The sequence below is a fragment of the Arvicola amphibius genome, chromosome 4 (assembly GCF_903992535.2).
Source record: "Arvicola amphibius chromosome 4, mArvAmp1.2, whole genome shotgun sequence".
Taxonomy (NCBI): Eukaryota; Metazoa; Chordata; class Mammalia; order Rodentia; family Cricetidae; genus Arvicola; species Arvicola amphibius.
Window position 1 is genome coordinate 60,264,516 of NC_052050.1, and position 15,378 is coordinate 60,279,893.

Below are 15,378 nucleotides of genomic sequence, written 5' to 3' on the forward strand. Positions count from 1 at the left end.
GGCTCTGGAACAGTGATACCACAATGTCTCTCATTTCAAGAGAGGGTGAAGGAAGCTGTCAGTGACTCTGGTTTTGTTTTAAATCTTCTCAACCTTTGTGTTAAGATGAGGTCTCACTTTGTAGACCAGGCTGGCCTCAAACTCAGAGATCCATCTATCTCTACTCCCCAAGTGGTGGGATTAAAAGTGTGTGCCACCATGCCTGGCCTTAGTTTTCATTACATTTTATATGTTGTCGGGAAGCGCACACATGCCACAGCACATGTGTGGAGGTCAGAATTCACTCAGAGAAAGTAACTGGAGATCTACACAAATAACTATGTATTTATGTACATTATGTGTTTACTGTTTATAAACAATAACATTTTGGCTGGGGAGATGAAACGGGTAAATGAATCCTTAAGAGGGGAATTGTGACTGGGTGATGATGGTGCTCACCTTTAATCCCAGCTCTTGGGAGGCAAAGGCAGTGGATCTCTGAGGACAACTTGATCTGCAGAGTATGACTTCCAGGATACCCAGGGCTACACAGAGAAACCCTGTCTCTAAAAAGGGGGTGGGGAGGTGGGTTGGGATTGTTAGATATGTGTATGAGTGTCTCCTGGGCTTTTTTAGTATGGTGAGCCTCACTAAATCCTGCTTACCTGACTGATGACATATTACCCCCAACAAATCACTGCTTGAGCACATGCATGCAGGTAACCCAAAGCTGTCGTGTCCATTGCTGCCTGTACTTTCGCCTCCTGTGCGGCTCATATCAAAGAATGTGTCGCATCAGGCAGTAGTGGCGCACGCCTTTAATCCCAGCACTCAGTATGCAGAGACAGGTGGATCTCTGTAAGTTTGAGACCAGCCTGGTCTACAGAGCTAATTCCAGGATAGCAGAATAGGCCCCAAAGCTACAGAAAAACCCTTGTCTCGAAGAAAAAAGAAAAAGAATGAGAGTTGCTTATCTTTGCCTGGTTATGGTTGTGAAGTTTTCCTTGTGGCTTACACCTTTGAGCCTGACACTCATGAGGCAGAGGCAAGCAGATTTCTGTGAGTTCTAGGCCAAGAAAGGCTCCATAAGGAGACCCTATCGCCAAAAAAAAAAAGTACAAGAGTTTAGCTTCCCAACGACTCATGGTGATGCAGGCTTGAGGAGCCTTGTGTTCTATTTTGTGCAGACTTCTAGATTGCAGTGGCATAAACCAAGCTGAAACTCAGTAGCACTGTGCTCCTTGAGACATGCTGTTCTGAAAGGAGTCTCACATTCTTTCTTTTCTTCAGGGAGATGAACGGCGACTATATGAATTCATCGTTCGCCATTTTCTGGCTTGCTGCTCCCAGGATGCTCAGGGGCAAGAGACTACTGTAGAGATTGACATTGCCCAGGAACGCTTTGTAGCCCACGGCCTCATAATTCTGGCCCGTAACTACCTGGATGTGTATCCGTACGATCACTGGAGTGACAAGGTGATAAGGTGGTGGGCCACCCAGGGAGAGGGCAGCAGGTGTGCTCCAGCTGTGCTGCCTGGTGGAGCAGGGCTAACCTGGGCGTGGTGACAAAATGGTCTGAACTCCACACCTGCTCCTCCTGTAGCTCCTCCCTGTCTATGAGCAAGGCTTCCGCTTTCAGCCCAGCACTGTGGAAATGGTGGATGGGGAGACCAGCCCACCCCAGCTGCTTACCGAGGCTGACCTCATTGCCCTCATGGAGAAGCATGGTATCGGTCAGTATTCTTGTGTGGGGAACTCATGGCTCTTGCCTATTTGTAGGCCAGTCATGACCTCCTCTCAGGAACGGCATTCTATTCCTATCCCTGTTCTATAGGTTAAATGAAGGGCTGGAGTGTAGTTAAGTGGCAGAGCGTTTACCTACCATATATGAAGCCCTGATTCCACCCCAAACCCCAACTCAAAAAGAAAACCAGTGAAGTCAAAGCTGCAAAGGTTAAGAACTTAGCTAACCTCAGCAGTCTGTATTGTTAGTCTGCTACAATAAGTCCGGGGTTAATGTGCTTTTTAAATTTGTTTTTATAGTGCTAGGCGTAGAACGCAGAGTCTTGTGCACACTAGGCAAGTACTCTAACTTTGAGCCCAGGGGACCCCAAGTCCTTCCAGTGTTCCTGAACTCCACACTGTACCATGTGTGTGATGATATAGGTATTTATTATGACTCAAGAGTCAGTTGAGGGTACCTTATGTCCTTTGGCTTGGTTGTTCATTTTGATTAGAAACAAATAACTCAGCTGGGTGGTGGTGGCATATGCTTTTAACCCCAGTACTTGGGAGGCAGAGGCCGGTGGATCTCTGAGTTCAAGGCCAACCTGGTCTACAGAGTGAGTTCCAGGTTAACCAGGGCTACATAGAGAAACCCTGTCTTGGAAAAACAAAACAAACAAATAACTCTAGCTAAGACAAGAACTGAGACAGGAAGATTCCAGGGCTAGACAATTTAGAAAGTTCCTGTTTCAAAATTAAAAAGGAGTATCATAGGCCTGTAATCCCAGCACTTGGGAGGGTGAAGGAAGATCAGGAATTCAAGGTTATCCTTGCATACATAGCAAGACCCTGCCTCAAAAAACTATAAAAAGTACAATACCAGGGGCTGGAAGGATGGCTCAGCAGTGAAGAGAGGTTCCTGCTCTTGCAAAGGATTTGAATTCTCTTCCTAACTCCCATGCTAGGTGGCTCACGACTGCCCATAACTCCAGCTCCAGGGGATCTGATGTCCCTTCATGGGCACCTGCACCCACATGTGCGTACTCAGGCAGAGACTTAAAGTTAAAATAAGCCAAGTGTGGTTTTACATTTCACTGAGATTTTAGTTTGTATCTCTGACAGCACGGCTCCATTTAAAAGGTCCCTCAGAGCACAGTTTAAATAGCTTTGGCTAGAGGTGGACAATGAGCGATTTTAGAGAAGGGCCGGTGTCACACACGTAAATGAGGCCACTCAGCCACAGTCTGACACAGCAGAGGAGAATTTAAGTGAGAAGTTGTGAGACCGGAGTTGACAATTCTGATGGGCCTTCAAGTGTTAGGAGAGAGGAGAGTCAAGGTGGTCTCTGAGATTGCTAGTGTAAGTCAGACGTGAATAAGAGATCTCATCTTCAAAAGCTGCCCAGGCAAAAGAGATAAATGAGGTACCCACAGGCTGTGCTGGTGCTGCTATCTATGTCACCTCAGAATAATGGAGATAAGAGATGGACAGGTAGCAAACATCTGCAGTTCCAGTGCTTGAGATGCATAGTTGAAGGCCAGCCTTGACTGCACAGCAAGTTTCAGGCCGGCTGGGGCTATACTAGACCCTGTCAGTGAGGACGACGATGATGATGATGATGATGATGATGATGATAAAAAGGAAATGGTTTCTAGGTACTGATGCAACTCATGCAGAACACATTGAAACCATCAAAGCCCGGATGTATGTGGGACTCACCTCAGACAAGCGGTTCCTCCCTGGGCACCTGGGCATGGGACTTGTGGAAGGTAAAGCAGGAGGGATGTTGCAGTGGACAAGGGAGAGGGCAAGGTGTCCAAGTCCCTGGTGGTGTCATTTAGAACCTCACAGCTTTGCTCTTTTTCTGCAGGTTACGATTCCATGGGCTATGAGATGTCCAAGCCTGACCTCCGTGCCGAGCTGGAAGCTGATCTTAAGCTGATCTGCGAGGGCAAGAAGGATAAGTTTCAGGTTCTAAGGCAGCAAGTGCAGAAATACAAGCAGGTTTTCACTGAAGCAGTGGCTAAGGCAAAGAAGTGAGTGTCAGACCCTGCTCCCCTGTCCAAGTGGTCCTGTAGTTCCCAGCTATGCCATAGCACTTCCCAGAGAGGCCTGGGAGCCCTGAGGAGGTTCAACAGAGTGGGGTGATACAGGCCCTCCTGGCTCATATCTACCAGTTACCCTGTGGGAGGGGCTAGCTACAACACATGCGCTGTCCTTGGATTTTCCCCTCTGAGCTCAGTTCACGTCTTTCTAGGGAAACTGTCTCTAATAGTGCTGAGCCTTAGCAGTGCCATTCTCTGCTTTTTATTCTAGCTTGAGTTAGGCTGCAGTCCTTTAAACCAGTTAACCAGGTTCTAGTGTGGAATCCACCCTTTCTCCGGTGCATTTGGGGGTGGCCAGCTAGTGAACAGAGTATGTGTTTTGTTAGAAATAAGATGTTTTCAAGTCAAGCATGGTCACTTCTGCATGTCATCTTAGCACTTGAGTGGTTGAGGCAGGAAGATTGTTCTGAGTTCAAGGAGATCCAGGAATACAAAATAATATGCAGTCTCAAAAAAAGGAAAAATAGTATTTTTTCTAGCCCCGATGCTATGATTCACCAGCATGAAACATTTTTAGTTTAATCTGGCACATTTGGACTCTAGAGTGATAATGTCTTTGTTTGCCAGTCACCTGGCTGATGGGAAAGACCTGTTGAGTCACAAGCTAGGATTAGTTCCCAGGGGCAGCTTCCATAAGGCTAGGAAGCTAGTTCTTCCAGCAGCTCCAGGGTGGGACTGAAGGTTGGTCACCAGTGGCCATGGTTCACCAGCGGCATTTGAGTGTTGGCAATATCATAGCAAGTGTGTCCTGTGCTTTCAGGTAGCTCAGTACATGCAGCACGTGAAAGTGATGCACCCAGGCGAAGCACAGCAATGCAGTCTTGCTTGTGTACTTCATCTGCATCTCAGCTGTCCGGCTGTCCAGTGACTCAGACCATGGGAAGCCCCCTTTATGGTCACCCCCTGAAATTTGTAGCTAGTGTCTGAAAGAGGAGCAGTGCTGGTCACTGAGCTCTCATCCTTTGAGGTCTGACTCACCCCTGGTAGTGCAGGACTGATTTGGATTGGATACCCAGCCAGTATCCACTGGACACTGCTTGGTGGGTAGGGACGATATTCTATATGGCTGTTCTATGAATGGCAGGAAATGCCAGTTTGGGGTTTTTTCTTTTTTCTTTTTTCAAGACGGGTTTTTTTTTTTTTGTGTAACAGTCTTAGCTGTCCTGGAACTAGCATTTGTAGACCAGGCTGGTCTTGAACTCACAGAGATCCGCCTGCCTCTCCTTCCCAAGTGCTGGGATTAAAGGTATGCGCCACCACCACCTAGCTTTTTCTTTCTTTTTTTCTTAAATCTATCTGTATGCATGTAAGTGCGAGTGTGCGTGTGTGCACGGGTACGTGTGTGTGTGTGTGTGTGTGTGTGCTGTGCGACTGTATACATGCCAAGGCAAGTGTAAGCAGGTCAGAGGACAATTCTGAGAAGACAGTTCTCTTCTTACACTGTGGGTGTTGCAGGGATCACACTCGGGTTGTCAGTATCAAGCTTGCACATTTACTCACTGATCCTTTGTGCAAGCTCCAGTTGCGTTTTTGTTGTTGTTGTTGTTGTTGTTTTGTTTGTGTGCTTGTTTTGAGACAGGGTTTCTCTGTGTAGTCCTGAAACTCACTCTGTAGACTAGGCTGGCCTTGAACTCACTGAGATCCGCCTGTCTCTACCTCCCAAGTTCTGGGGTTAAAGGTGTGCACCACCATTGCCCAGCTCCCAGTTTTTAATCCTTGAGACTACCCTGTGGCAGGAATATAGATGGACATTGCTAAATTTGTAGGATTTGTGTCTGCCTAGAGCTGGCATCATGCTAGGAGCCTGGATCCAGAGGCAGTAGGATGGAGAGCTCAATCTCCTCTTTGCTCTCTGTTTTCTACATTGGCCTATGGCTCCCTGACCAACTGGTTCTAGTCTCCTGTGTATTATGGATGCCTAAGAGTGCAATAAAGGCCTTTTTCGGGAAACTGGTTTGTGTATCTGCTTTTTCTCCAGATTGGATGAAGCCTTATCTCAATACTTAGGAGAACGGACAGAGGTGGCCCAGCAAGAAGAGCTCTTCCCAGCCATGCCAGAGCCTGTTCGAAAGTGTCCTCAGTGCAACAAGGATATGGTCCTGAAGACCAAGAAGAGTGGTGGGTTAGTACCTGGCTCCTCTTACCTCTCTTCACCCAGTGTATGCTGAGCTAACCACTAGCTCTCAAAGGCCCTGTCAGTCCGTCATTCTTTAGAGGCAGGCCTGTTGTTGGCAGACACTGGGCCAGATGATAGAACTGTGAGGTTAGCAAGGTACCCTCATGGTGTTGAGTGCTATAGGAAGTTATATTCCATTAAAAAGAGTCAGGTGGAGTGATAACTCTGCAGTTAAAACCACTGGATGCTCTTGCAAAGGACCCAGGTTTGGATCCCAGCACCTGCAGGCATCTCACAACATCCATAGCTCTAGTTCCAAGGAATCTGATGCCCTCTTCTAACCTCTGCGGGCACCAGGCACATGAAATAAGATAATTCACCCCTGCTGCCAACACCTCTCACACCCCCACACCCCCTGCACAAGGTTTGTGTCTACTTCACAATGCTGCATTAAGGGTGGGTTTTTGTTTTTGGCAGGGGGAGGTTGTTTGGGGTTTTTTTTTTTTAGCTGTTTTTATTTTATGTGTATGTGCCCACTTGTCTGTATGTGCATCACAAGGATGCAGATGCCTGAAGGATCCAGAAGAGAGTTTGAATCTCCAGAACTGGAGTTACAGGTGGTTGTGAGCTGTCCAGTTTGAGTGCTGGGAGCCAAACCTGGGCCCTCTGCAAGAATGGGTAGTATTCTTAACCATGGCTCCATCTCTCTAGCCCCAGAGATTTTTGTCGTCGTTGTTTTGTCTATTTTCATTTTTGTTATTTGAAGTGTAGGAATAGAACCCAGGGTCTCATATATTTGGCAGCTTCCTACTAGCTACCCCAACCCAAAATGGTTTCTGTTTTGTTTGTTTTGTCTTTTGGCCAGGTCAAGCTAAACTTGATCTCTAAATTCTGCCTCACCAAGTGCCTGGAATATATGCATATATTACCACACTGGGCTAAGAGTGGCAAAGTTTTTTGGTTTTTTTGGTTGTTGTTATTGTTTTTTGATACAGGGTTTCTCTGTGTAGCCCTGGCTGTCCTGGACCTCACTTGTAGACCAAGCTGGACTTGAACTCACAGAGATCCACCTAAGAGTGGCATTTTTTTTTTTTATTTTTAAAAATAATTTATTTTTATTTTATGTGCATTGGTGTTTTACCTGTATGTTTGTCTGTGAGAGTGTCAGATCTTGGAGTTACAGACAGTCATTAGCTGCCATGTGCGTGCTTGGAATTGAACCCAGGTCCTCTGATGAGCAGTCAGTGCTCTTAACCACTAAGCCATCTCTTCAGTCTCAAGGGTGGCAATTTTAAAGAGGTAAGACAAAACACAGTACTATGGAAGTATGCACAGGGCACTTTGTACATGGCTTCACCTTAGTCAATAGTGTTTTGTTTTGTTTTTGAAGCAGGGTCTCATTCACTAGGTAGCATGGGTAGCCTGAAACTCAGTATGTAGCCTAGGCCTGCCTCACACTTGCTAAATCTTCCTCAGCTTCCTAGGTGCTAGGGTTATTTACTGGAGAAAACACCAACCTAGTCACTGGTGGTGCAGCAATAGCTACATATCTCCCCACCTCCTGAGGGTTTCTTTGTGTAACCATGGCTGTCCTGGAACTTGCTCTGTTGACCAATGTTTTAGTTAGGGTTTTCTGTTGCTATGAAGAGACACCATGACCATAGCAACTCATAAAATGGAACATTTACTTGAGGGGGCTCACTTACAGTTCCAGAGCTCCAGTCCGTTATCATGGCAGGGAGCATGGCTGCATGCAGCCAGACATGGTGCTGGAGGAATAGCTGAGAGTCCTACATCTTGCAGGCAACAGGAAGTCGACTGACAGTCACACTGAGGGAAGCTGGAACAGAAGAAACCTCAAAGTCCACCCCTATAGTGACACACTTCCTCCAACAAGGCCACACCTCCTAATAGGACCATTCCCTTTGGGCGCCATTTTCTTTCATACCACCACAACCAGGCTGGCCTCTAATTCACAGAGATCAACTTGCCTCTGTCTCCCGAGTGCTGGGATTAAAGGTGTGTGCCACCACTGCCTGGCTATAGCTGCATTTTTTTTTTAGGGACATGAGAAGCATACAAGAGGGGTTTTCTTAGGGTAGGATATGATGGAACACACCTTTAATCCCAGCACTCAGGAGGCAGAGATGGGTATACCTCTATGATCAGTCTAACTTGGTCTATATTGCAAGTTATAGGCCAGCCAGGGCTACACAGTGAGACCCTGTCTCAGAAAACCAAGAAAATGAAAGAAGGATCTTCCTGGCAGATGGGTGTAAGCAGTGTGCCTTCCGAATTCCTAGATTTGACCTGTCTACTTTGCTCTCCAGGTTCTACCTTAGCTGCATGGGGTTCCCCGAATGTCGATCAGCTGTGTGGTTTCCTGACTCGGTGCTGGAGGCCAGCAGGGACAGCAGTGTGTGTCCCACTTGTCAGCCACCCCCTGTGTACAGGTGAGCTGGGTGTCTTTGGGGCAGGCGCTGCAGAACTCTTTCCTGTCTAGGGCAGTGGTTTTCCACCTGTGGGTCATGACCCCCTTGACACACTGCTGTCTCCAAAAATACTTACATTACAATTCATAACAGTAGCAAAATTAAATATATGAAGTATCAATAAAAATAATTTTATGGTTGGAGGTTACCACAACTTGAGGAACTGTGTTAAAGGGCCTCAGCATTAGAAGGCGGAGAACCACTGCCCTAGGGAATATTGTTCTCAGTTTGCAGTCTGAGTAGCAGCCCCAGCAGCTGACTGGTCTAGTTCAGCTGTGCTCTGGGGAAGTCACAAGACCCACTCACTGCCTTTGCCTGCCGAGTGCTGGGATTAAAGACATGTGCCACCATGCCCAGCTTCACACATGCATTTCTTTTATTGTTGTTGTTGTTGTTGCTTTGTTTGGGGGGGTTTTGAGACAGGGTTTCTCTGTCGTTTTAGAGCCTGTCCTGGAGCTCTTGTAGACCAGGCTGGCCTCAAACTCACAGAGATCCGCCTGCCTCTGCCTCCCAAGTGCTGGGATTAAAGGCGTGCACAACCACCACCCAGCCACACATGCATTTCTTACTAACATTTGAAAATGATTTATAGTATAAAATACTTACTTTCCAAAGCAGATCGACAGCACTACTAAAGGGAATAATTCTGCTTTTCATTTAGGCAAGACTGGATTTGTGTCCACCTCTGTCCCTGTCCACTGAACCATCATGGTTCATTATTTCCGGAAAAGTCTGTGTTGTGCTCACATGAGAACATGAAAGTAGACTAGATGCATTCTTCCTGTCTTGACTTCCTTACCTTGAAAGAGCCCATATCCCTGAGGGGCCAGTGGTGTAGAGAAGTCGGACTTTGCGGAGGTGCCTATATTTGGGTGGTGTGTTACATCTGAGAGTTCGTTTGTACTCTGAATGGACTTCCTGGGGTATGCAGGGAGGCTGTGATTGACCATGCACCGGGGCAAAAATTCACATCTTTTCTCATCTTGGCCTCACTAGGTTGAAGTTGAAGTTTAAGCGTGGTAGCCTTCCCCCAACCATGCCCCTGGAGTTTGTTGGCTGCATAGGTGGATGTGATGAGACATTGAAGGAAATCTTCGGCCTGCGACTTTCACGGGCCCCCACAAGAGCCACCCAGCCCTCTGGCCACCTGCAGGCCAGCCAGGTCACCAACAGGATGGACAGCAGTCAGCACAGTCTCTCTCAACCTCTGGTCAACAGACATACTGGACCTTCAAAGGCAATGGCTCAAACCTTCTTACCACCCACTGCTGCTGGTGAAAGTAACTCTGTGACCTGCAATTGTGGCCAAGAGGCTGTGCTGCTCACTGTCCGCAAGCAGGGCCCCAACCAGGGCCGGCAGTTCTATAAGTGCAGTGGTGGTGGTTGCAACTTTTTCCTGTGGGCTGACAGCAGCCATCCCACTGGAGGAGGGCCCCCCACCTCTGCATCAAGACTCCCCGGCAACTCTGTGGGGTGGCCGTCAGCCTCAGACAGCAACATGGATGGGTTTGGCAGCCTTGGCAGTGACAGTGATGGAAATGCGTCCTGCCTGTGCGGGCAGCCTGCTGTCACACGGACTGTGCAGAAGGACGGACCCAACCAAGGACGCCAGTTCCACACCTGTGCCAAGCCACGAGAGCAGCAGTGTGGCTTCTTTCAGTGGGTAGATGAGAATGTGGCCCCAGGTGAGGGAGCAGGGCAGCAGGTCCCTACATAGGTTCTCACAGTGGCTACCACTGCAGAGACCAGAGAAGGAGGGAAGGCAAATGAGTCTAGTGCAGGATCGGCAGGGCCATTACTTTGACTCTGTTTTCTCATTGTTCAGAGAGGTAGGAACCATAGGATCTTGTGTTCACATTAAAGAGTAGCTACTGTGCCCAGCGCTGTGATAAATACCCTTTCTAAGGCAGGCATCTTTCATCTGCATGAGATCACAGGTTTCCAAATGAGGTGAGGTGCAAGTCAGTGAAGGACTGTATTTGGTGTCACAGTGACAGGGCCCAAGGTAAGATAAGCGTCTTCCTCCCCTGCAGACTGTCATCCTTGCTAGGTCATTGATGTCGGCTGCACCCTGATGGCACCCTGACTGTGGTAGTTTGTAGAAACCTGTCCAGAGCTACACAGCCTGACTAGTGTCTCGGGAATGACTGCTAAAGGACTGGCATCCAGACATTAATCAGAGGGGTCCTTGCCACTGCAATGCATAGCAGTAAACCAAGGCTAAGCAGCAACTTTGCAGTTAAGCAGATCTTTCTGATCCCAGGTGTTTACCTTCACATAGGTGACTGTCAGCCTTAGTCCCCTCAGCAATAAAATAGTATCACTAATTTCCATAGGACTCCTGTAAGTCTCAGACTATGATCTTTCATTTTTTTTTTTTTCATTTATTTGTGGCTGGTGTACACATTTTTATTTATTTATTTTTTTGGTTTTTTTTTTTTTTTTTTCGAGACAAGGTTTCCCTGTAGTTTCTAGAGCCTGTCCTGGAACTAGCTCTTGTAGACCAGGCTGGCCTCGAACTCAGAGATCCACCTGCCTCTGCCTCCCGAGTGCTGGGATTAAAGGTGTGCGCCACCACCGCCCGGCCTGGGGTACACATTTTGGGGCAGGTTATATATGTAGCCCATGCTGGCCTCAATCTTGCAAACCTGTCCTAGCCTCCTCAGTACCAGAATAGCAGGCATGTGCCACCATGCCTGACTTTAGATGATTCATGTATGTTGGCCACCAGATGCAAGAAGTGCTCAGAGGTCTGGTAAAGAGCACCGGACTTCAGGCCCCACTCAGTGCATCCTTTGCTGTGTCCATATTTTAAATAACTACAGAGCCCTTAGCCTTGTACACACTTGAGACTTTCTGGAGCCACCAGAAGTGACATATGACCTCCAAGCCAGACAACCAGATGTCTCCAGTGACAGAGCAGCCAGCACTGAGGTTTATTTATAGACTAGAAGGTTCCTTGCAGGCGAGGTGCTCAGGGAGTGGGGAGCTGGCTGGTGACCACAGGCTCCCCATCTGCTACTGACATAGTAAGGGTGTATGGAAAGTTACACCACTGCCTCCTCATCAGGACAGTGTCTCTGAGAACTTCTATTTCTTTAGAATAAGAAAGCCGGGCTAGAAAGATGGTTCAGTGGTTAGAAACACTTGCTGCTCTTCCAGAAGACCTGAGTTTAGTTCTAGCACCAATATCCGGTGGCTCACAACCAACCACCTGGAACTCCAGCTCCAGGGAATCCAGTGTCCCCTTCTGCAGGCACCTGTACTCATATTAGTGTGTGTGTGTGTGTGTGTGTGTGTGTGTATACACACACACACGTAGGTTAAAAAAAAACCTAGGGGATCTTTTTTTTGTGTGTTTTATTTTTACTTTGAGACAGGGTTTCTTAATGTAACAGCCTTGGCTGTCCTGGAACTTGCTTTGTAGACCAGGCTGGTCTTGAACTCATAGCACAGAGATCCTCCTACCTCTGCCTCCTGAATGCTGGGATTAAAGATGTGTAAAGTAAAATAATTAAAAAAGAAAAAGAAAGGAGGTAACAAGGTAGGATATACCATATTCTTGACATGGAGCTAACCTTCACAGAGCAAAGGGAGTCTAGACCATGGGTTCAGCTGACTTGTTAGAGGGACGTCATCTCTACCCAGCACTGTTCCTTGCTTTGGGTTTTGTTTCAGAGATGAGTTTATGTAGGCCAAGCTGCCCTTGAGCTGCCTCTCAGGTACTAGGATTACAGGTCTATACCACCACAACTTGGAGCGTGTCTGTTCTTGCTACCTGAGGGAATCAGTTGTGAATTCAGCTTTTTCCTGTCTCCTCCCACAGGGAACTGTACAGCCCCACCATGGGCAGGAGGCAGAGGAAAAGCCCAGAGACCAGAGGCTGCAAGCAAAAGACTAAGAGCTGGTTCCTCAGATGCAGGATCTACAGCCAAAAAGCCCCGGAAATGTAGCCTCTGCCACCAGCCTGGACACACCCGCCCTTTTTGTCCTCAGAACAGATGAGGGCGGGCAAGGTGGAGGACATTGCCTAGACCAGGAAATGAGCTAACTGGGACCAGGTGGCTATCCAGTGTCTGAAAACCTAGGGAGATGCTGGGTTTTGGGGCTGACCTTCCTTTGTTGAGTCCATCCAGCTCTGCTTCGGGAGTGACTCCAGCTGCTGCACTGCTGAAACGTGAGAAGACGGTCAGTCATTGTGTACGCAGAAACTGACCTTGGTAACATGGGAGCCCTGACTGTAACTGCTGTCTGCCAAGTGAGAAGCGGGTGGTGCTTCCAGCCAACACAGGCTCTGCACAGCTGTCTGAGAAGGAGCGTTCCTAATGTATCTGCAGAAGCTTCCGTTCCTGCTGCATCTAGGACACTCATAGCTCATGTGCCTTAATAAAATATTTCATCCACTTTTTCTGATTGTGTGTGGTCTAGGGATGCCAGAAAGAGCCAGTGAAGGCCACGGGGCTTCTCCCTGGGACTCCACCCATCTCAACACCCTCTTGTCCCAGTTCTTCCCTGCTGTGGCTTGTCCTTGAAGATGGCAGATTGGGACACTGATTTTCTTCCTTCATACTTTCCAGAGGAGGCCGTGCACTTTTCCCCCCTCATAAACTTCTAGAAGAGCTGTGCTAGCTTTCTCCTACAGTTGAGAAGTGAAATGTGGATTGCTCGAGTTACTAGTTCATGAAGCAAGTGGAGTTTTCAGGTCTGAACAGTAGCCTTCAGTAGCTCTCAGCCTGACCAACAGCAGGCTTTCAACAGTGAGGGACTTGCTCAGTGGGGACAGTTTGCAGCCCGTATTTAGCATCTGTCCCTGCTGGGCTGACCTGTTTGATCACATAAGAACCTCATGTGCCTTCTGTGCCTGGCTTCTTTCCCTTAGCATAACAGGATTTGTTGAGATTGTACCTCTGCCTCCCGATTGCTAGGATTAAAGGCATGTGCCACCACTGCCCAGCATTGCTTCATTTTTTTTTAAAGAGTATATCTCTTCTTTTTAAAAAATATTTATTTATTATGTATATAAAATTCTGTCTGTGTGTATGCCTGCAGGCCAGAAGAGGGCACCAGACCCCATTACAGATAGTTGTGAACCACCATGTGGTTGCTGGGAATTGAACTCAGGACCTTTGGAAGAGCAGGCAATGCTCTTAACCTCTGAGCCATCTCTCCAGCTTTTTTTTTTTTAATCTTTTTAAAAGATTATGTGTGTTGGAATGTATGCCACGTGTGTGCAGGTACCGACCAAGGCCAGAAGAGAGCCTCAAGTCCCTAGAGTTACAAGCAGTTGTCAAGCCACACAATGTCGTGCTCAGAACCAAACTCTAGACCTCTAGGACAAGCATTCTGAACTGACACCTCATCTCTCCAGCCCCCGTCCTTCATCTTTATGTCTGAGTAAACTCCGATTGGTATGGCAGTAGTCCTGCTCATATGTAGGGCCATATCCTCCCACATCCTGAAGTAGCATGCAGCCCTAGTTGGTATCAGACTATGCATGTTTTCCACAGCAGCATACAAGGGGGGCACAGTGAAGATGAGAAACTGATGGTGATGAAATGGGAAGTGATGGCTCCCTTGCCTTCCCTCTGAGAGAAGTTTTGTGCCCACAGTAGATTGCGGGGCACCAAAATCGAATGAGAGGGACTGCTGTGTCACATGCTTGTGAGCCATGCCGCTGTGACATTCATCACTGCTATCTGGGTGGCCATCTCAGTCATTTTGGATGTATGTATAGCAATGAAATGTTAAAATCTTTAGCTAACTTTAAATGTTTATAGTGTCTGCATATGAACAACATGTGAAGTTACTGTTCTCCCCCCTTTTTTCATGATCTTACAGCCATGCTATTATGTATGCAATAACATGATCCTGAACCCTGATCCTTCTGCCTCAGGCATACACTATACCTGCTCTGCTGGCCACGGCTTCTGGGGTGCTGCTACCGTTACCTTGAGGTGGGAAGGAGGCGCTTCAGGCTTTCGGGCCCTGCTAATGCAGCTGAACTATTTCAGACAGCACTGATAAAACCAAAATTGCTTGTGGAGGCAAGGTGTGTACTCGGAATACACTCAGGGCAGTAAGCAGGCTTGCCTTCACTTAGGGTCATGTATCCCATTGAGTCTCAGGAACAACCTGTTCTCTAAACCCCAGCAGCACCCTCAGAAACTTTCCTTAAAACTATCAAGTTTTTTCTTCTATCACAGATGAGTTTACAGACATGAGTGTAACCCAAGAGACAAAAAAAAAAAAGTGAATGTGCATGTCATCCTTGTGCAGGGACCATGCTAATCTTTGTTTAGTGTATGTGCTGCTATAATGAGCACCGAGGCCACTTAGCAATATCAGAACTGGGGAGGGACATCCTTCTCAGTAGGGTTAGAGATGTAACTTGAGAGCAGCCATGATCCTATAGCTGTACACCCACACTCACCCTGTCCAGCGTGTGCTCATAGGTCTCATCTCTCTTGCCTCTCTCTTGCCCTCTGTACCTTTCTGCTTTTAAGAGAGCATGGAGGAACAATGCTTGCTCCCCATGGCTTGCTCAGTTGTTTTCTTGTACAACTAGGGACCACCTGCCCAGGACTGGCACTGCCCACCATGAACTGAACCCTCCAACATCAATTATTAACCAAGAGGATGTCTCATAACCGTGCCTATAGGCTGGTCTGATGAGATATTGTCTCAATTGAGGTTTCTTCATCCTGGGTGACCCTAGCTGTTCCAACTTGGCAAAAAAAAACCCACCACAGCTGTGAATCCCATCTCTGAAAACAACTCTAAAGGCAGATGCCAAATAGGCCCCTTCAATCCTAGAGTCTGACAGACAAATCATGTCTGCCTCAATGCCTGCGGGTCTTTTGTTGGTTTTGTTTGGTGAGCAGGTCCTCCACTGCTGAGCTCCACTGCCTTTAATCTGTGTTGAGGACTAAAGCCAGGACCTCATGCTAAGCACAGGCTCTGC

General features: G+C 47.6%; 1 protein-coding gene and 1 pseudogene across 2 annotated transcripts in view; one reads left to right on the plus strand and one right to left on the minus strand.

Moving 5' to 3' along the window:
- Top3a (DNA topoisomerase III alpha) overlaps positions 1-12,825 on the plus strand; it is a 42,172-nt gene extending 29,347 nt beyond the window's left edge. For both annotated transcript variants that reach the window (XM_038328635.1, XM_038328636.1), the window contains 8 exons: positions 1,270-1,455; positions 1,583-1,712; positions 3,360-3,473; positions 3,575-3,740; positions 5,788-5,931; positions 8,256-8,378; positions 9,414-10,102; positions 12,244-12,825. In XM_038328635.1, coding sequence (XP_038184563.1) covers positions 1,270-1,455; positions 1,583-1,712; positions 3,360-3,473; positions 3,575-3,740; positions 5,788-5,931; positions 8,256-8,378; positions 9,414-10,102; positions 12,244-12,422 — 1,731 coding nt within the window. In that variant the 3' untranslated portion in view covers positions 12,423-12,825. The remainder of the gene's footprint in view (positions 1-1,269; positions 1,456-1,582; positions 1,713-3,359; positions 3,474-3,574; positions 3,741-5,787; positions 5,932-8,255; positions 8,379-9,413; positions 10,103-12,243) is intronic.
- A 1,829-nt stretch (positions 12,826-14,654) lies between these two features.
- Positions 14,655-14,740, minus strand: LOC119813807 (annotated as a pseudogene).
- Between the last annotated feature and the right edge of the window lie 638 nt (positions 14,741-15,378).